The following is a 19,457-nucleotide window of genomic DNA, read 5'->3' as shown; positions in this document are numbered from 1 at the left end:
ACTTTAATGATATTAAAGTGGGTAGACTGGTGAGGGGGAACATGAAGGAAATAGAGGTGGCAGCTGGTTATCAGGCAGGGTTGGTTTGCATGAGGACAAAAAAAAAAAAAAAGAGGAAAAGCCTTGGGGAAAAAAAAAAAAAAAACATTAAATAAACCACCACAAATATATCAGACAGGATCATTAGAAATTTGTGTAAAAAATACTAAACAGACCAAACGCCACCTGAACACCTGTCAGGAAAAACCACCCACCCAGTAGCTGTGAAAAGCTGACAGAATGGAAACACAGCGAGTGCTTCCAAAAGGGATTCACGGCTTTTGGGGCCTCTGGCCTCGCTCATCCATTCCCAGAACGTGTTAACCACCTACTCACAGAAGTGCAATGTGGTAAAATCATGCTAAAACTCCTCGCTGAGAAATTCTTGAGTGCCTCCCAAACCCTGGGCCTCACAGGCACAGAAACGGCAGAAATTAACCCAAACTTGTGACAGCTTGTGGTGGCTGGGGAAATGCGGAGAGCAGAGTCACAGCTCGAGAGTTAGTGCTGGTAAGGACCAGCAGCACCTCAAAGAGGAAAACAGGCCCTGAATCAAACTGATCAAGGGCACTTTTTAAATGCTGGAAATTGTTAAATGCTGGAAATTGTTAAATGCTGGCCCTGGTGAGGCCTTAAAGCCCCTTCCCGTGCCTAAAGGGGCTCCAAGAGAGGTGGAGAGAGGCTTTGGACAAGGGCCTGGAGTGACAGAGCGAGGGGGAACGCCTTCACACTGACTGAGGGCAGGGTTAGATGGGGTATTGGAAAGAAATTTTTCCCTGTGAGGGTGGTGACAGCACTGGCACAGGGTGCCCTGAGAAGCTGTTGCTGCCCCATCACTAGGAGTGTTCAAGGAAGTGTTCAGCCATGAACAGCTGAGGGCTTTCACAAAACCCTGGAGAGCCACACAGGGACACAGGGCTTGGGGGACACACACAGGGGACACACACCCCAGGGGGAACATGCAGGGGACATGAGGGGGATGCAGAGCCCATGAAAAGGATACACAGAGGACATTGGGGGGACACAGAGGACTGAGGAGGGGGCATGCAGGGCACAGGAGACGCACAGAAAGGACAAGGGGGGGCATGCATGGGACAGGGGGGGCATGCAGGACCCTGGAAAGGGACAGGCAGGAGAAAACGTGTCATGCAGGACCCCAGATGGGGACACGTAGGGGACATGGGGGCATGGTCACACGCATAGGGCACACAGCCTGGGGGGGGACACACAGGGGCACGCAGAACCCTGAAGGGGGACATGCAGGGGACACGGGGAGCACGCAGAAGGGCCATGGTACGAGGGCAGACAGGAGACATGGGGGGGTGTGGGGGGCACAGGGGACACACACAGGGGACGGGGCGGGGGGGCAGCAGGAACCAGGAGGAGGACACGAAGGGCACGGGTTGGGGACAGACGGGCAGCACGGGGGGCAGAGAGGACATGGGGGGGGACACAAGCAACACGGGGGGGACACGAGGGGACATGGGGGGGACACAGGGGGGACACAAGGGACACGGGGGGGACACGGGGGGGACACAAGGGACACGGGGGGACACAAGGGACACGGGGGGACACAAAGGGACACGGGGGGGACACAGGGGGGGGACACAGGGGGACACAAGGGACACAGGGGGACACAAGGGGACACGGGGGGACACAGGGGGGACACAGGGGGGGACACGGGGGGATTCCCTCGCAGGACCCCGCGCGCGGGGACCCCCCGGCGGCGCGCGCCGCGCCCGCTCCCACCCCCGCCCGGCGGCGGCGCAGGCGCAGAGCGCCCGCCCGGTCCCTATTTCACGGGGAAGCGCGGGCCGCGGCGCCCGCGCCAAATAAGTCTCGGTAGCCGGTGCGGGCCGTGCGCCTGCGCGGGGCCCGAGAGCCGCGCGGCGGAGCCCCGCTCCCCCCGGCCCCGCTGCCGCCCTGCCCGCGCCCACCGCCGCCCGGCCCCAGCGCCCGCCGCCGCAGCCCGAGCGGGGCCCGCGGGACCCCGGCCCGAGGTAAGCGCCGGGCGCGGCCTCGCCCGCCGCGGGGCCTCCGCCGCACGCGCCGCCCGGGTCCCTGCGGAGCGTCAGGACGTTACGGCGGCGGCGGCAGCGCCCGGCCGCCCGCCCGCCCCGCGGCCCCCCCGCCGCCTCCTCCTCCTCCTCCTCCTCCTCCTCCTCCTCTTCCTCCTCCTCCTCCTCCTCCCTGCCAGCGGGAGCGCGCCCACGCGCCCCTCTCACCCCCCCGCGCGCGCCGCCCCGCAACGGGCACCGGGGTGGGGGGCGGGGGGGGGGGGGGGGACGGACACACCGCGACGGCACCCGGGGCACCCCCTGCCCGCCCGCCTCGGCACCGGGGAACCCTCCTGAGACCCTCCGCCGGCAGCCTCCACGTGCAGCGCCCTCCACCCCCTGCACCCCACTCCGCAGGGCGCGACCCCCTCCTCCCCCAGCCGTGCAGCCGCAGCCCCCCCCGGGCACCCCCTCTCTGTGTCCCCCTGTGCTGCGCTCCGTCTTCTTCCCCCCTCCTTGAGGCCGCTCTCCATCCTCTTGCAGCTTCCCTGCCGCTCTCTTCCGGGCAGCCCCCCAGCCAGGCACCCCCAGCATGTGTCCCCCCACCCCCGTGCAGCTGCAGCCCCCCGCCCGTGCTGTCTGTGCTGCTCTCCATCTCCTCTCTCCATGTACCCCTGGGCACTCTCTTGCACCCCATGACTCCCCCGCCCTGTGCATCTCTGTTTAACCCCCCTGAAGCCACCTCTCCATGCATCCCCTCTCTCCCAGTACCTGTGTGCATCCACACTGCATCCCCCTCTCTGTGCTCAGCCTTGCTGGCTGCCCACAGTCTAATCTGGTCTCTGCCCTCTTGATGCTGCACCCCAAAAATCTCTGTGCTCTCACAGCTGTGCTATGCTTTTTTTCTTTTTATGTTTTCTTCCTCGCTTCGCCCCAAATCTTTCCCACAGCCCTTGACACGCTCTCAGCACCCTGCAAGGTGCACCAGGAGGGACAGGCATGGACACCCTGAGTCCTGGTAGAGCTGGGGTGCCCCTCGTCCCCCTCCACAGCCCCACTGCTGGTGTGTTTTTAGCCACTCTTTCGATTACTTATGTTTTCAGCCCTCTTTTTCTCCATTCTGTGCTGGTTCCTGCCCAGAGGCATCTGAGCAACACACGTGGAGTTCAGTCCCGTGATGCTGGGCAGGATGTCTGGGGCATCCTGAAACTGAGTCCCAGCTCAGGGGTGTTGTGAGTGATGCTAATCGCTAAGTGGGAGGGGTTTTACCCCAAAATGAAGGACAAGGTTAGGAATAGTGTGACAACAAAAATTGGAGTGGTTGAGCTGGAGGCAGCTGAGCATCTGTGCTGCTGTGAAAACTGAAGTGCTTCTGCTGGTGGCTTTGTGCTGGGCTGGCACAGAGGGGCCATTCCACCTTGGATAGACCCTGTGGGCTCCGTGGAGGTAAGGAGCACCTCATGGTGTCCCTGTGGGTCAGGCAGGTGTTTCTGCAGGGCATGACCTTGGTTGTGAAGTCGCACTGGACATGCTGGGTCAGTGCTCTGCTCTGGCCGTGGCCTGGGGAAGTGCTGGGAGCCAGGTGGCATCTCTGCTGTGCTCTGTGCCACTGCTTGGAGTCCTCCATGGGGGTCTGAGCCTGGAACAGCCAAACCTGGATGAGGTGTTCCCTTACCTGTCTCTGTGTGGGCTGCACCAGTGCTGTAGGTGCTGTAGGAGATGCTTAATAGGCACCAATTCTCCTTACCTGGGCACGGGCTGATCCCCAGCATTGTGGGCAGCAGGGCCCACAGTGGGAGGGAATTCTCCCCCTCTGCTCTCCTCAGGTGAGACCCCACCTGCAGTGCTGCATCCAGCTCTGGGGCTCCCAGCATCAGAGGGATGTGGAGCTGCTGGAGCGAGTCCAGAGGAGGTCATGGAGATGCTCTGAGGGCTGGAGCACTTCTGCTCTAGAGGCAGGCTGAGAGAGATGGAGAAAAGAAGGCTCTGAGGAGACCTGATAGTCCCTTTCAGTTCCTAAAGGGGCTCCAAGAGAGCTGGAGAGGGAGTGCTGTCTTACATCTATTGCTGATTTATTAGAAATACACACTTTGAAATAGTTTCCAGATGTCACTGTTTCTGCGAGCTTGAAGTGCTTTTTTGGTTTTTTTTTTTTGTGTGTGTGACTTTGGAGGAGGGAAGAATCCCTGTTTTACTGTGGAGGAGACAGTGACAAGCTCCTCCAACAGTGTGAAATCGTGAGATAGTTTGAAATGCATTTGGAAACGCACCTTCAAACTGAGTATCTTCAGAGAGTTTATGATGGATGCCAGGAACATTTTTTTTTTGGACCTCTTTCACACTCTGCCCTTCACCTCCTGCACCCCAGTCCCACCCAGGCCCATCATTCTCACCCAGCCTGCAGAGCATGTGTTGGGTTGAGCTTCCCCTCATCCTTCCTCCTGGGATGGAGCACTTGGGGATTTGCTCATCCCCTTCTCCTTAGGAGCGTGGGGTCCCTGCAATCCCTTCTCTCCTTGCTCCCACCACACCCAGGATCCTTCCGTGACCGAGTTCATCTCCTGACTCTGGGCTTCCCCCGTTTCTCCACAAGCAGCTGGTGACTGCGCTGGTGGCTCTCCCGCTCCGGCCACGATGGCGACGCCGGACGTCAGTGTCCACATGGAGGAGGTGGTGGTGGTGACCACGCCGGATGGCGCGGTGGACGGCGGTGGCATGGAGGAGGTGAAGACAGTGCTGGTCACCACCAACCTGTCCCAGCACGGGTAAGAGATGGGGCTGGTGCACGCTGAGGGGATGTGCTGGAAACTCTCCCACGCATGATTGTAGGTTGGGATTTATCCCCCACTGCTCCCTCCTGCATCCCTGCTCACGGTGGGGACCTCAGCGGTGGCCATGGAGTGTCCAGTTCCTTGCTAGGGCTTCCACAGAGGGCTCTGCAGTTCTGTGCAGAGCAGGCTCCGCTCTTTTCCCTCTTTTGAGGGGAGGAAAAAAGACCAACCCAAAATTCCTTTTTCTGAGTGGATTTGGATGTTGGAGTGGACACAAATCCAGTTGGAACAGAGCACCAGTAGCTAAATCAGTGTTTTTCTGCTATTTATTTTATGATGGCTGTGCTGAGCTCTGAACTCCCAAGAGACAAGTTTATCCTCACCAGGTCGAGGGTGGTGCAGCTGAACTCCCCTTCCCTGAAGATTGAGAAAGTTTGGGGTTGGCTGGTTTTTGGCTGAGCTCTGCAGGAACCTCCACTGCCAGCAATAGGAGTGAGAGAGGTATCCTTGAAACAGTGCTTCCCTGAATGGAGAGGCACTGCTCAAAAAAAACAGAGAGTAAAGGTTTGATTGTTCAAATGCTGCTGTTTTGCCCAATTTCTGCCTTTTTTGTTGGCATTTTATATTCAGGACTGCTGTTTGTTCAGCTCTGGACTGTTCAGTGGCAGCTTGGCCAAGGCCTCAAAGCCTGGCTGGTACCTTGAAGGCCCACATAGCAATGGACTCTTTGCTTTATTTCTCTGTGGTTTTTTGGGTGGGGCAGAGCCCAGAGCCCGTTTTTGTGTTTTGTTCTTTCAGTGTGCAGAAAATCCAAGTTCACACCTGGAGCTGCATCCAGGCAGGCTTGTCTGAAATAAGTGGGTGTTGAATGGCTGTTTATTGCTCTCCACAAGGGGTTTGTCTTCTTTTCTCAAACGTGTCTTTGTGTCAGTGCCCTGGGGCTTTGGGCAGGGCAGAAGGTGACAGCTCAGTTCAGGAACCGTTCCCCTTGTGAGATAAAGTCCATTAATAGATGAATTTTTGGTAAAGAATGGGCAGGGACAGGCAGAGGCAGGGCTGTTGGTGCTAGGATGGGCAGGATCTGCCCTGCTCTGTGAGTGTTTCCAAAACCTTTTCAATTCCCAGAAGAGGGGTGATGGCAGGGAAGAAGGGCTCTACTCCTCTTGTTTTCTGTCCCATGGAGACTCCCTTGTCTCCCTCAGTGGAGAAGCAGCCAGATGTGACACTTGGGACGTGGCTGCTCTTGGATGCAGAATGGTTCCTGTTTGTCATGTGCCTCTAAGCCTCTACAGACCCATGTGCAGCATTGTGGTGTTGTCTGGGAAAATGGATCATGGCAGAGGCTGGCTCAATCAGTTGGTTTCCTTTCACTCTTAAGTTCCCTTCCTGTTTTTCTTTGGAAATCTTTTCTTTCCCTCCCAGTGTCCCCTGGATGGTCAGGAGCAGGACAGCTCCACAGAGCACAGAGAGGAATGCTTTCATTTAGTCACAGCTGTGAGCAGAGATGTCTTGGCATGTATGTAGAGATTCCCTGAGGGTTTTTCATGCATCTCTCTGGAGAAGAGCTCCTGGACAGGCTCTTTGCTCCCCCATTCTTGGGGATGGTAGTGGGTTAATGGAAAGGATGTGAATTTTGGCGTCACAGAGTAAAACCTGCCTGACTCCCCCCACTGAGCAGTGAGGGCTGGTGGTGGGTGGCAGCACGAGCCACCCATGGTCTCTCTGTGGCCTTGGACAGTTGCCCCCCCAGGCTCTGCTCCTCCTGGGGCACTGTCACAGTGGTGCTGGCTCCTTCTCCCTTTCCTTCTGATTTCCCTCTGCAGGCCCAGCTGGTGTCAGGAGAGCAGCTGCAGGCACGGGCTGGGATCCCTTGCTGTTGGCTCGGTCACAACTCACATGGGGAGCTTTCTGTTTGCCTGGGTGTGACACTTAAACCAAACTCAGCTTGGGGGTTGGTGCCTTTTTCTAGTGCTTATCTGGGTATGGGTTTGCTATTAAAAAAACCCGCTGTACAACCAATTGTTAAGAGCTTAATTAGTTCATGTGTTCTTAAGGAAACGGCTGAGGGAAATGGGAAAAAAAAATAATGAGCAAGAAGCTTTTCTCTTTGGTCTGTGAGAGGAGAGGTTCTGTGCTTGATGCTCTGATGAGTTGTATTTCTGATCAGCACAGGATTCTGGGGGAGACTTTTCTCTCAAGTTTCCAGGCAAGGCAGGAGCAGAAAAGAAAGGCGACGCCTGCCCGCTGAGTTATCTGCACATGCTTTCTTCTCTTCCATCTGGTTTACGGATCCTCCTGGGGAGGAAGATGAGAACCATCCTCCCCTGCCTTCGTCATGGCAACTGGCAAAAGCAGGGCCAGCTGGGGGGCTGCACTGCTGGGGCTTGGAAGGTGTTTGTGTTTTCCCTTGCATCTGCCTCAGTCTGTTTGCCTGGAATGGGATGGGAGAAACAGCATGGAGACACTCGCCTTTTTTTGTGGTTTTCTCTCCTTCACGTGTCCATGGCAGATGCAGACTTCAGTTGCCTGAATTTTTCGTACAAGCTGGGAGTTGGTTTATTTGTTTTCCTCTGGAGGTTAAAGGCGTGGGCTGGGTTATTCCTCCCCATCCAGTTGTGCCTTTTGGTCATTTTTCGGAGTGGTGTAAATGTGGTGGAGTCCTAGAGGAAGCTCTGAAAGGTGCTGACTTTTCTGCTGGAGGGTTTCTTCTGGGTAGGTTGGTGGAGGTTCTTGATCTGGAGGCAGGTCAGGGCTGTGGGGTGCTGGGCTTTGCATGCCAGAAGGGGTTGCTTCCTCTGGCATCCTGCTGAAGTGCCACTGCTGGCCTTTCACCTGGAGAAATGCAAGAACCCAGCAGCAAACTGATGAAAAAACCCAGGTTAGAATTCTTCTGTTCTTGTGTCAGACTGCCACTCGTGTAATAATCACCTGTGTGCAAATGCCTTAGCTCAGAGTTTACCTTTGAGTCCTTTCACGTTACCCTCCCCGTGCTCTGCCAGGGCTCTGGGCTGGTGGTCGCTGTGGGCTGCAGAGTTGTGTCCATCTTCCTTCTGTCACAGCAGGAGCTGTCTCCCCTCTCTGGAGCAGCATCTGGGAACCACTCACCTGGTGAGGCTGAGCTGCCGCCCACACCATTCCTTATCTCTGTGCTGCTCCCCACAGGTACCTGCCCTGCAGCTGCTGAGGGGAGGGATGCTTTGAAGCTGCAGTTCCACCCTGGAGCTGTGTGTTAGGAGCCCAGAATGGAAAAACCAGTTGCTCTTGAATTTCCTTGTCCCCGTGGCATCGCGGGTGAGAAATGTGGTTGCCAGTGAGTCACTAGGACTGTGTTTTAATTCACCCATGGTATCAAACTGAGGGAGGTTTCAGGTTTATTTTCTCTGTGGAGTCTTCCTAGGGAGTTTATATGCCAAAGTATGTGAAAAGCTAATTGTGTGTCTCCCCCTGCCCCTGTGGGTCAGGCTTTCTGCTGCAATTAGTTGGCTTCAGTAATGCCACCAAACATACATCTTAAAAGGAGGGTAGACTTAGATTAGGTGTTAGAAAGAAATTGTTCCCTGTGAGGGTGGTGAGGCCCTGGCACAGGCTGTCCAGAGAAGCTGTGGCTGCCCCATCCCTGGAATTGTTCAAGGCCAGGTTGGATAGGGCTTGGAGCAACCTGGGATAGTGGAAAGTGTCGCTGCCCATGGGAGGGGGTTGGAACAAGATGATTTTTAAGGGCTTTTTCAGCCCAAACCATTCTGTGTTTGTTTGAAAACCCTTTAGGAATGGTTCCCGCTGAGCACTGGCTGTGATGTATGGGTGAATCCATAAGGGCACCAATGTGGGCTCCCTCCCTTTGGGACGTCACCTCCAAAGCCAAGGGGGTGAGGAGCATGTCCCACATCCCAGCCAGAAGTGCCTGTTCCCTCTGAGAGTGGGAAGCTCCTTGGAGAGGCTCAGGGCTCCATATTGCTGTAGCAGAGCTGGGAGAGCAGTGAGGGAATGGGTTCTGTGCAGGATCCACTGTGTGACTCCATGGGCAAAGCACCCAGAGAAGATGGAGATCTCGGTGTGGGGACAATGGAAGCAGTTGGATAGTCAGCTATTAATGAATGTCATGGATAGATCAAGTTTTAAGAGGCTCAGAGATTGTATTGCAAGTGTCTGTAACTCATGTTATGTTATCTCTGCTCATGGATCTGTTCTTGGGGTTTATCCAACTCCTTTATAGTGTCTCTGTGGCTCCTTGAGGTCCTGCTCCCTGGAGCATCCTGCATACCAGGGAATTCAGCCAGTCCATTGCCCAGACAGCAGCAGCGTGTTTTGCACATGTTTTTCCCGAGGAAATCTCAGGCAAAGCTTCCAAAGGCTGGCAGTGACTTCTGAGCAAGGGGCTGTGCTGACAGCATCTCTCCATGCCAGCTCTCCAGCACAGGCTGGGCTGGAGGCAGATCCATAGGGCTGGGATTAAAGGGGAGGCAAGAGAGAGCTGTCCAGGCTGCTGACAGGGGCTTGCCTGCTGTGGGGTTCTTCATCTCCACATGAAAAAATGGAGCTGAGCCTCCCAAACCCAGAGCTGACTCTTAGCTCTTGTGGGAAAATGTGATCCAAGGGACTTCTGAGGCAGTGTCTCCACAGGGCATCGGGTGTGGGGGTGGCACAGCCACATGGCTTAAGAATGCCTCTGCCTCTTTTCCCAGCGGTGACATCAACGAAGACACTCTGGAGACTGAAAATGCAGCTGCTGCAGCTGCTGCTGCCTTCACAGCCTCCACAGACCTGAAGGAAGCAGTTCTAGGTAGGTCAGCTCTTTCCATAGCCCCTTGGTGGCAGCTCCACCACCCCAGTGTGCCACAGCCCTGCGCTGGTGTCAAATGGGACAGTCCAAGCACTGTTGTGCAGAGCTGCTGGGGCTCCGGGGTGTTCTCTTGTGGGCCTTGGGGATGCTCTCCCACCATCCAGGGGGCTCGGTGACCAGCAGGGGGCTGGCAGTGGCTGGCTGGGCTGCTGCTGCCCTCTCCTGGTCTGGGATGAGTCCTCGTGTCCGGCCATCCCTGGCTCCTGCCGTTCCAGCTTGCCACGGGGATGTCAGTTTTGCAGCAAATTGCTGGCTTTGGTTGCCAGTAAAAGTGAGTTGAGGGAGCAAAGACTGATCAGTTGGGCTAGTGTTGACTTAAAACCAGTTTTACTTTAAAACCAAGGGTGACTCCACCCAGGTAACATCATTCTCTTTTATCAAGAGTGGATGGCTTCTCATATTCCCTGTGCTCAGCTGCAGCTGGATTGGCATAAATCTGCCTGGGCTGTTTTGCCTAAGAAATTTGGGTAATTGAATACTTCTATAGCAAAGTGCAAGTGAGTGGTGGCCACACACCCCAGCACACCCCACCATGCATCATGACTTTTTTTGTATTTCTGAGTTTCAAAACTATCATTGCATGTGTGGCTCGGGCATGTGAATCAGGAGCTGTGGCTCATGTTTCTCTTTGATCTGTCCCTTCCCCTGATCCCTGTGAGAAGTGAAGATGGCTGAAGATGAGGACAGTTTGGAGGCAGAGATTGTCTACCCCATCACCTGCGGGGACAGCAAAGCCAACCTCATCTGGAGGAAGTTTGTGTGCCCTGGAATCAATGTGAAGTGTGTGCAGGTGAGAACAGAGAGCCCAGCACTGGACTTGTGCTTTCCCCTTGCCCACATTGTGAGGTCACCTGGCTTGTCCTGGTTATGGTAAGCTTTGATCGGCTGCTTTGCATCAGAACCATGTCATGGTAGGAAAGGATGACATTTTCCTGGTGCTGGGTACCTGATACTTGTCCTGACTAAATTGTGTCAATCTGGCTGGAGAGATGGTGCCTCAATTTAATGTGTTATTGAAAATTTGAGAAATTTGGGTACTTGCAGTATCTGCTCAGTTGGAAAGTTGATCGTTTGAGGAATGTATTGATTGAGGACCTACTGAAGAGTTGCTGCTGTGTCCTGGGTAACTCATGGTTAAAATTTACATGAATTCAGGAACACGCCACGAGTGAGTCATTGCTGGCATTTGTACACAGCCTAAACAATACCCTGCTGAGGGAAGGTCTCCTTAGGCTCCCAAAGGATAGTCCTTGCCCTTCCCAGCAGAGGTGGTCTCCTCTATCCATGAGGCAGAGGATAGATGCTGCTGCCTCCTAAAATCTGTCCTCTCTGCACTGAGGCCCTTGTCCTTGTTCAGAGATGCAGTTTCTCATGCAGTAGCAGTGAGTTGCTCTATGTTGGTCAACATGGTCATGGAAAAGAGGAGGTCTGGACTTGGGAAATCCTTTGAGATGGGCTGTAATGCAGCTCCTAAGAGAACTGCCTGGGTCATGGTTGGGCTAGAGGATCTTGGAGGACTTCTCCAAGATCCACCCTTAGTGATTCTATAATTCTATGATCCTGCAGGTTGCTGTTAGGTTCAGGCATGTCTGGGTGTGTAAGGCAATAAAAGAAAGGGAAGAGTTGGCAGGGTGTGTGCCAGCTCCCTGAAGCTGGTTTGCAGTAGCAGGGGGTGTGCACGGCCAGAGAGGCCAGAGGTTCCCTGATACCAATGGTTGGGCTTGGGAGCAGGAGGTCAAAGACCAAAGACCAAATGGGCTTCTTCTCTCTCCCCTATGGGGCATAACGTGCCCCTGGACCCAAATGTTAGCAGTGCAGCCCAGCTTTCACTGAGTCTGTTGTTAGTGGGAGTGTGAGCAGCTCCCTGCTGTTAGTGATACTTTGCACAAGCTATGGGTGTTTTCCCAGCTGTCCTGCCTGAGCTGGGCAAACTCACACACCCCTGAAGCCTTGGCTTGGAGCAGCTGTTAACTAACCATTGGTGACAGCAGTGTTTGGCTTTAATCTTTCCAACTTGGGCAGTGTTCTCTGGGGTGGGGAGTGCCTGGCAGCCATCTGTACTGGGGGTGCTCAGTGGCACGTGGGGGCTGCAGCCGCCGCTGGGCACTGGGAAATGGCACCAGGCTCCAGCTGAACCCTGCTCACTGGGCACCCTTGGCTTGTTTATGGCTCGTGGCACTGATGTTGCACCCCTGCCTTTTGCAGTTTCATGATCACCTCATCAGCCCCAAGGAGTTTGTCCACCTGGCAGGCAAGTCGACCTTGAAGGATTGGAAGCGGGCGATCCGGATGAACGGGATCATGCTCCGGTTAGTGCCTCCCTTTGTGTCTCTGGACACTTTTTTCTGGGGGATTGTGGTGGGATGGAACAGAACCTTTGGAATGGCAGTTTTGCTGCTGAGGGAGCAAACAAACCACTGTAAACATTTGTCTTAATGACAGCCGGGTCCCAAATGTGGTCAGTCCAATGGCTTTGTTCTGTCCTTGTGCCTAGGGAATAATTTGGGGCAAAAAATATTTCTCTAGCCTTTTCAGGGCTTGAACCACACTGAGTTTCCAGCTGGTGTAGGGACATTGGAAATTTTAATGGCTATTGGTGGTTGGCCCATGGTGTCTGTGGATTCTCAGCGTGACTCACCAAATGAAATCAGTCTGGTCATCACCAATGCTCTGGTTGCAGCACTCCTGCTTGACATCACTTCTAAATAAGTCCTTGGCAAAAAAAAAAAAAAAAAAAAAAAAAAAAAAAAAAAAAAAACCTTTATTGCAAACATTTCTCTTCTCTAGTATTAACTACAGTAATTCAATTCCTCTATGGTCCTTCTGAACACCAGCCTGAGACTGTGATTTAATTAAAGGCTTTCTCTGCCTTTGGGCAGGATAAAAAAGAATCACCTCTTTCCCCAGGAATTGTCAGTGGTTTTGTGCTCTTTTCACAGGGTGACATTGCCTTTCCCTGTATTATTCTGCTTCAATGCAGGCATCTCCTGTATTCCTTTTAAGCAGCTTTTGCTCCACATAAATTTTGCATAATAGGTTTAGGCTTTGTCAAGGCAGGGCTTTGAGAGGGGGAAAAAAAACTTGAGGGGAATGTCTGAAGGCAAACCCAGCAGCCCATGGGAGCAAATCTCAGGAAGCTTAGGTGGTTGTTGGCCAGCAAGGCTTGGGAATGGTTTGGAGATAACGTTTTTTGATTGGAAGATCCCATGTTCCAGTGTTGCCACTCCCTTTGAATGAGATGAGAGACCTGATTTTAGTTTATAAATAGGGTTATGTTCTGTCTGCTTTTGAGCTATAGAGTCAAAAAGGTAAGAAAGAAGCTCCCTATGGTCTCACCCTGAACCGACACTTCAGCTGATCCTTTGGTTGGAAGCTGCAGCTTTGGAGAGGATGTGCTGGTGGCACCAGATAGGGGCTCTCTCTTCCCCTTCCTTCCTCAAGAAATGAGTTAATCAGTCCCAGTAAGGGCTCCTGTTGGCTCTGCCTGCTCTCCTGGCATTTTGGGACTCAGAAGTTTGGGGTGAAGACTGCCAGGAGCGATCTCAGAGCTCTTAGCTGTTGCTGATGTGCCTGTCCTTGTGCTTGCTCCTTGTCTTTCAGGAAGATTATGGACTCAGGAGAGCTGGATTTTTATCAGCACACAAAGGTCTGTTCCAACACCTGCCGGAGCACCAAAATTGACCTGACAGGAGCCAGGGTGTCCCTGACCAGCCAGACATCGACAGAGTACATCCCTCTGACTCCTGCCTCTGCCGATGGTACGTGCAGCCATTCCTCACCCTCAGCAGGGCCCTGACACGTCAAAGCTCACGAGTGCCACGTAACCAAGGTCCCTGTGGCTGCCCCATCCCTGGAAGTGTCCAAGGCCAGGTTGGACAGCACTTGGAGCAATCTGGTCTAGTGGAAGGTGTCCCTTCTCATGGCAGGGGGTTGGAATGAGATGAATTTTGAAATAATTCTGTATTTAACTGCTTTTGTCCTTGAGCATTAAGAACAACCCTGGCCTCACACCCCAAGCTCTTGACGGTGCCTCTGGGACAGGATAAGCCCCTTGGCTGGTTCTGCAGAGCACCCATCCACCACATCCTGGTATTGTGGTGAGGAAGCTGATGCTGCTGCACAGCCAGCCCACTCCAAGAACCCCTGTTAAACATGAGCTCACCAATGGGAGATGTTTGCCAGCTGCTGGGCCGTGCAGAAATAACTAGAGCCCTGAAAGCTGTGGAGTAAAAGGAGCAGAGGGATTGGATTTAATACCTGCAACTGAGCATTCCAAAGGCTCTGCACAGCTCTGTGGGACTCTGGCCAGATTCCCATCCATCCCGCTCCCGCGCACGGCACGAATGACGCCTGTTCCCCGGCTCTATGGTAACAAAACTGCTGAGATTTGGCAGAGCTGGAGGGAAGGAGGGATCCCCCCTGCATCCCTGTGCAGTGTGGGGCTGCTCTTCCCTTGGAGGCTTTAAAAACCCTCCAGACAAATGGTGGCTGGGTAAAAAGGGCTGCCAAAAAAATCAGACTCTAAATCTGTTTGACTTTTGCCCTGAGCAGTGCTGGTGTGTTTTCAGGGGGGAACAGGAGGGAAATGCTGCTCTCAGGCATGTGTTCTTGTGCTGCAAAGGTTGCAGGAGCAATCCCTGGGGATTGCACTCTAATGTAGGAAAATAAGTACAGCTGGCACAGCAGCCACTTGGGCATCTCTGTTCAGCATTGAGATCTGCATTCAAACAGATGTGATCCTCTGCAATATAAAGGAGAAGTCACAGAAATGCAGCAAGGGAGTGCTTCCTTTGGAAACAGCCTGTGAAAATATAGGTTAAAATGAGGACCTGGGAATTTTTTTCTCTTCTTTTTTCCTATTGGTTGCAGTGAACGGATCCCCAGCTACAATAACCATAGAAACATGCGAGGATGCCAGCGATTGGAGCACCAGCATTGGAGGTATGGCTGGGGATCCCGCAGGGCTCACTGGGTGGAGGAGATGTGGGGAAAGAGGGAAGCAGCAGGGTAAGGAGCAGGAAGGACCCTCTTAGCAGAGCAGTCTTGCATGAGCCTCCACTGGGATTATTCCTTCTCTGCTGATGGAATAGCACTGTGTTACATCCCACCGGTGTGCGGGCTGGCTGCGCAGCCTTGTGATTAAGTTGTTTCCAAGCACCAACAAATCAAAGCCAGGGCCAAATGTGGCTCTAGGAAAAAAAAAATCTTATCAGAGAGGTCATGAAATCGTTCTCCTTGGTCCTACTGGCTGCAGCAAAGTGTCCTGTTGGTGTGGGACAGGGGTGGGGAGAGCGTATCCTCCTTTGTGGCCGTGCTCTGGCTGGGCTTTGCCCCAGCCCCGTGACCTCAGGGGTCTCTCCCAGCCCAGCAGGACTGCACCCCCTGCAGGGGTGTCCACAGGGAACCCATAGCAGATTACCATTGAACCCTGTCGAGGATTTTGAGGTTCTCCCTTGCTTCCTCTTTCTCCAGATGACACCTTTGCTTTTTGGCAAGGTCTGAAGGACAGTGGTCTCCTAGAAGAAGTGATCCAGGAGTTCCACCAGGAGCTGGTGGAGACTATGAAGGGCTTGCAGCAGCGAGCACAGGATCCCCCGCTGCAGCTCGGGGGTAAGGACCTGGACACGGGTGGTCAGTCATCTTGGGAGAGGGGCTTGTGGATTTTTTTATCCTCGGGGATATCTGGATGGCACACATAGCTCATCATAAAAAAATCTCACTTCTGGCTGATTGGTGAGACTGGGTTTGGGGATGATTTAGGTCACCTCAGTTCTCCAATTCCCCGTGCCTGGGGCTTCCTCTCTGCTGGCACTGGGTCTGGACAAATGCTTGGCTTGGGATTGAGGTGGAATTTAGGCCATTGGAATAACGATGCAGCAAGCAGCTACTGTGCCAGCAGATTTCTTATCACCCCTGCTAGGCAGGAGAGGACTGTTTACATGACCAGTGACCTCTTGCCCTTTCTCATGGCTTCTGCCTTCTCCTCTTCCCCAGCCTATTGCATTACCCTCCTGCCGATTTTGGCTGTCTCAGCTGGACATGTTTGTTGTGTGGCTTTTGCCAAGCCACAAACAGTTTGCGCAGGGATTTTTGCTTCCTCAAAGATTCTGTGTCTTGTTTTTAAGATGCTGTTTTACTCAACAACGTAGTCCAGAACTTTGGGATGCTGGATCTGGTCAAGAAGGTCCTGGCCAGCCACAAGTGCCAGATGGATCGCTCGAGGGAGCAGTACACACGGGATTTGGCAGGTACGCCCTGGACACGCCAGTGTGGCACCGGGCATCGCTGCCAGCGCCTTATCTTTTGGGCTGAGAAAGTGGGGGTTGTGTTGAAGCTGATGGTTTTAAACCAGCCACACCAGGCATTGCCACAGACCTCTAGGAATCTTGTCCAGGATCCAGGCTGAGCCAAACCTCTTCTCTCTCCAGCTCTGGAGCAGCAGTGTGACGAGCACCGCAAGCGAGCGAAGGAGCTGAAGCACAAATCGCAGCATCTCAACAATGTCCTGATGACCCTCACGCCCGTCTCTGTTCCCACGCCTCTGAAACGCCCCAGGCTGACCAGGGCCACCTCCGGACCAGCTGCCATCACCTCCCAAGTCCTGTCCCAGCCAGCACAGCTCACTGTCACCCCCGGCGTCCCAGTGTCCCAGATTGCCAATCTCCCTCTTGGCAAAGTGGTCTCGGCCCTCCCTCCTTCGGTGCTGGGGAAGAGCCCAGCCCAGCCCCCCGCTGCCAGCTCCCCGGCCTCCCCTCTGCTGGGGGGGTACACGGTGCTGGCCTCTGCCGGCTCCACCTTCCCCGGCACGGTGGAGATCCACCCGGACGCTTCCAACCTGACGGTGCTGAGCACGGCTGCGGTCCAGGATGGCAGCACGGTGGTGAAGGTGGTGAGCCCCTTCCAGCTCCTGACGCTTCCAGGACTTGGCACGACCATCCAGAATGTGACACAAATAGCTCCCAGTGGGAGCACGGTCGTGACTGTCCCGTCCGGTGCCACCGAGGCTGCCGGGGACGAGCACGCTGCCGCCGCCATCGAGGTGACCGCAGTGGCTGATGAGGCAGAGCAGAAGTGAGAGGGGGGGACTTGCCTGGAGGGACGCTGGCCGTGCCACTCTGGGGGAAACTGCCTCTTCTCTGGCTGCGCTGTGGGACGAGGAGTGGTGTCACGAGGGGCACGGGCTAACAAGACTCAGAGCGGCTCGTGTTGGGAGCAAGGAGGTTCAGGTCAGAGGGAAGGAGGGGGGAGGAAGGATGCCTGGAGAAGGGAAAGGCAGAAATGCTCTGCCTTGTTTGGAGGAGGGAAGAAAAAAAGAGCTTATTTTTTTATAAAGCTTTCCTCCCCTGTTCTCTTGGAGTAGTTTTCCTGCTCTGGGTTGTCAGCCCAGCCTTGTTGGCTGGCACAGCTGGAGCAGTGTCCATCGGAGGAGTGGGCAGGAGCAGAGAGAAGATGGTAGCAAAAGGAAGCTGCCGAGGGGTCTGATGTGCAGGGAGCTGGCTGCTCCCTGTCCCTAGGGGCTGCAGGAGTGGAGAGGGATGCCAAGAGCAGGAATTCTGTGGATGTGTACAATCATTGACACCAGGAAGGGCTCTGGCAGCATGGGCACGGGCCCTGAGAGGTTGGGTTTTGTGTGTGACACTGGCTTTGGGTGGCAGAAACAAGTGGGAGCTGTTGTGACAGTGGGCATGGTGGTTGCCCAGGTCTGCTGGGGAAGGAGCAGGAAGACAGGAACCCAGAGGACTGAGAAAAGCTGTGACTTTGGAGGATTTAGGGTCTTTTTCTAGTTTTCTCAAAAAAAAAAAAAAAAAAATCCATTATTGGGATTTTTTTAAGCCAACGGCGATTTTTAAGCAAAGCCCTGGTTGGGAAGCTCGTTCTGCATGGCAGAGCCGTGCTGTGGAGTGTGCAGAGCTGAGCCCCACGGCCGTGCTCCACTTCCTCACAAGGGCAGACAGACCCTGGTGTCCCCAGGATCCCGTGGGAGCCGGACACTGCCATCCCCTCCCTGCTGGGTTCAGGCAGCCGTTCTGTAACGGGGTGCTCGACCCCCCAGTTCTCCTTCAGCCACCCCACTTGCTGCGACTCGCCAGGTCTCCTGCCAGGGCCTGTGTGTCTCACAGTGTCTCTGGCTGGAAGGAGTTGGGTGCTTGGAGTGTTGGGATTTCTCCAAACTTGATCTGGCAACAGCAGCAACGACAGGTCACTTTATTGAGTAATAAATATTTTTTTGAAAGAATGTTGCCGGTTTATTGTGTTTTCTATGTCCAGGTATAACAGCTGGGATTGTGAAATGGGGCTAAGGCAGGACAGGAACACACTTCATTAAATATAAATGTACGTGTCCTCTGTTCCCTCTGGCCGTGGGTGTGCAAGGAGCCTGAAACGTGGCTCCAAAGTCTGGTTGTCCATGGCACGGCTGGGACGTGACTGCACCCAGTGCTGATAACCACTGGTCCCCAGCCTGTGGTTAGGAGAGTTTTGACACGTAATCAGGAAGAAAAGTGATCTATTCCTCTGAAGCATTAGATTTTGTTTCGTTTTGGCCGAGACTCTGCTGAGGCCGTACTTTATGAGGAGGAGTCCTGCCTTATCAGAGGTTTTTCCCTCCCAGCTGGCTGCTGCTAAGATATGGCCGTCATATCTCTGTACTTGGGACAGCAGTAGCATGTCAGACTGAGGACATATAAAGGGTTGTGATCACCCTGAGCTGCCTTTTGCCTCTCCAGCGTGAGCAGGAGTGCTGAGCCACACCTGAGGTGGGTTTCCAGCCCGAATTCCCCCCTTCCTGTGCCGCAGTGGTGAGTGAATGTCCTTCTGCAGCACAGGGACACCTTTCCCCAGCAGAGCCAGGGCTGAAAAGTTGTGGTGCCTTTGCCCAGCCCTGGAGAGCTGTGGGCTGAGCATACTACTCCAGCCATCTCTGCTTTGGCCAAATTCATCTGGGTTAGCCAGGGGCTGTGGGAGAGGGAATGATCAGGTGGAAAGGGGGCAGCTGGTGAGACCTCCTGGCTCCTCCTTATAGGTATCTGAGAGGTGGCAGTGGAGTGTGGGGTGGGACAGGATTTGTGTCAGCTCTGTGTTGGTGTGGTGCAGCAGCGGGCAGCAAGGACTGGGGGAGAGCAGAGCAAGCAGAAGGCAGCAGCTCTTCTCTGGCTCCGTGCACCTTTACCTGCTCTGGAGACTATAGATCACCTCACCGGCAAAGCATTCCCAGCGTGGGTGTACTCTGCCCTGCAAAGCAGCTCTTCTTTGGGATGTAAACAGCTCCCCAAGCAATAAAAGCTCGGCAGGCAGATTTGGGCTGGTGCAATTCTCCCCTCCCTTTGCAGCAGCTCTCGGGGCAGCCGGTCAGGGAGGTGCCGGTGGGGCAGCCCTGTCTCCCGAGAGAGACCGCCTGGGACGTTCAGGGATGCCCCGGCGAAATGCTGCACGCCTGGGGTGGCTGTGCTGCTCCCGAGTGTGCCGCGGTGCTTCCCCGCCCGGCCGAGGGCAGCTGGGGGCTTGCAGAGTCAGCAACTCGCGGTAGGATGAGAGCCGAGAGGGAAAAGCAAAGAAGGGAAGTTGTCTGCAGCGAGTTGTATGCAGAGATTATCAGTGTCTGGATGAGTGGCCTTGGGCTGGATGCGGCCGTGGGCAATCTGGCGACATTCCCTGGCCGGGGGGAAGTCCCATATGAGTGTGGCAATAGATCCTGTCTTGCAGCCCTGGTTTCAACAGGGGTGGTAAAGCGTTGCTCGTGGAGAGCACATCCCACCTGTGAATCAGCTGTCCCTCCCCACGGTGCTGAGCTCTGGGGCTCTGCAGGGGGGA

General features: G+C 54.6%; 2 protein-coding genes across 7 annotated transcripts in view; both read left to right on the top strand.

Annotated features, from left to right (window-relative positions):
- Positions 1-1,958: 1,958 nt before the first annotated feature.
- Positions 1,959-17,883, top strand: GMEB2 (glucocorticoid modulatory element binding protein 2). 6 transcript variants are annotated; one of them, XM_053958816.1, is made up of 10 exons: positions 1,959-2,039; positions 4,633-4,801; positions 9,490-9,587; positions 10,307-10,437; positions 11,853-11,956; positions 13,248-13,405; positions 14,517-14,588; positions 15,120-15,257; positions 15,773-15,895; positions 16,076-17,883. In XM_053958816.1, the coding sequence occupies exons 2-10, from the start codon at positions 4,671-4,673 to the stop codon at positions 16,720-16,722; spliced, it is 1,602 nt and encodes a 533-aa protein (XP_053814791.1). In that variant the 5' UTR covers positions 1,959-2,039; positions 4,633-4,670; the 3' UTR covers positions 16,723-17,883. The 6 variants fall into 6 exon arrangements, with proteins under 6 accessions (XP_053814791.1, XP_053814790.1, XP_053814787.1 ...); XM_053958815.1 differs by lacking the exon at positions 1,959-2,039 and adding an exon at positions 2,204-3,482 and having other exon boundaries at positions 4,630-4,801; XM_053958812.1 differs by lacking the exon at positions 1,959-2,039 and adding an exon at positions 2,205-3,099.
- A 428-nt stretch (positions 17,884-18,311) lies between these two features.
- The window catches only part of HELZ2 (helicase with zinc finger 2), a 30,198-nt gene continuing 29,052 nt past the window's right edge, over positions 18,312-19,457 (top strand). The window contains exon 1 of the mRNA XM_053958346.1: positions 18,312-18,403. The gene's annotated coding sequence lies outside the window, so the exon portion shown is untranslated. The remainder of the gene's footprint in view (positions 18,404-19,457) is intronic.

This window comes from Vidua chalybeata, chromosome 17 (genome assembly GCF_026979565.1).
Source record: "Vidua chalybeata isolate OUT-0048 chromosome 17, bVidCha1 merged haplotype, whole genome shotgun sequence".
In the NCBI taxonomy this organism is placed as follows: Eukaryota; Metazoa; Chordata; class Aves; order Passeriformes; family Viduidae; genus Vidua; species Vidua chalybeata.
The sequence above is the reverse complement of the archived record's forward strand: the minus strand, read 5'-3'. Positions and strand labels throughout refer to the sequence as shown.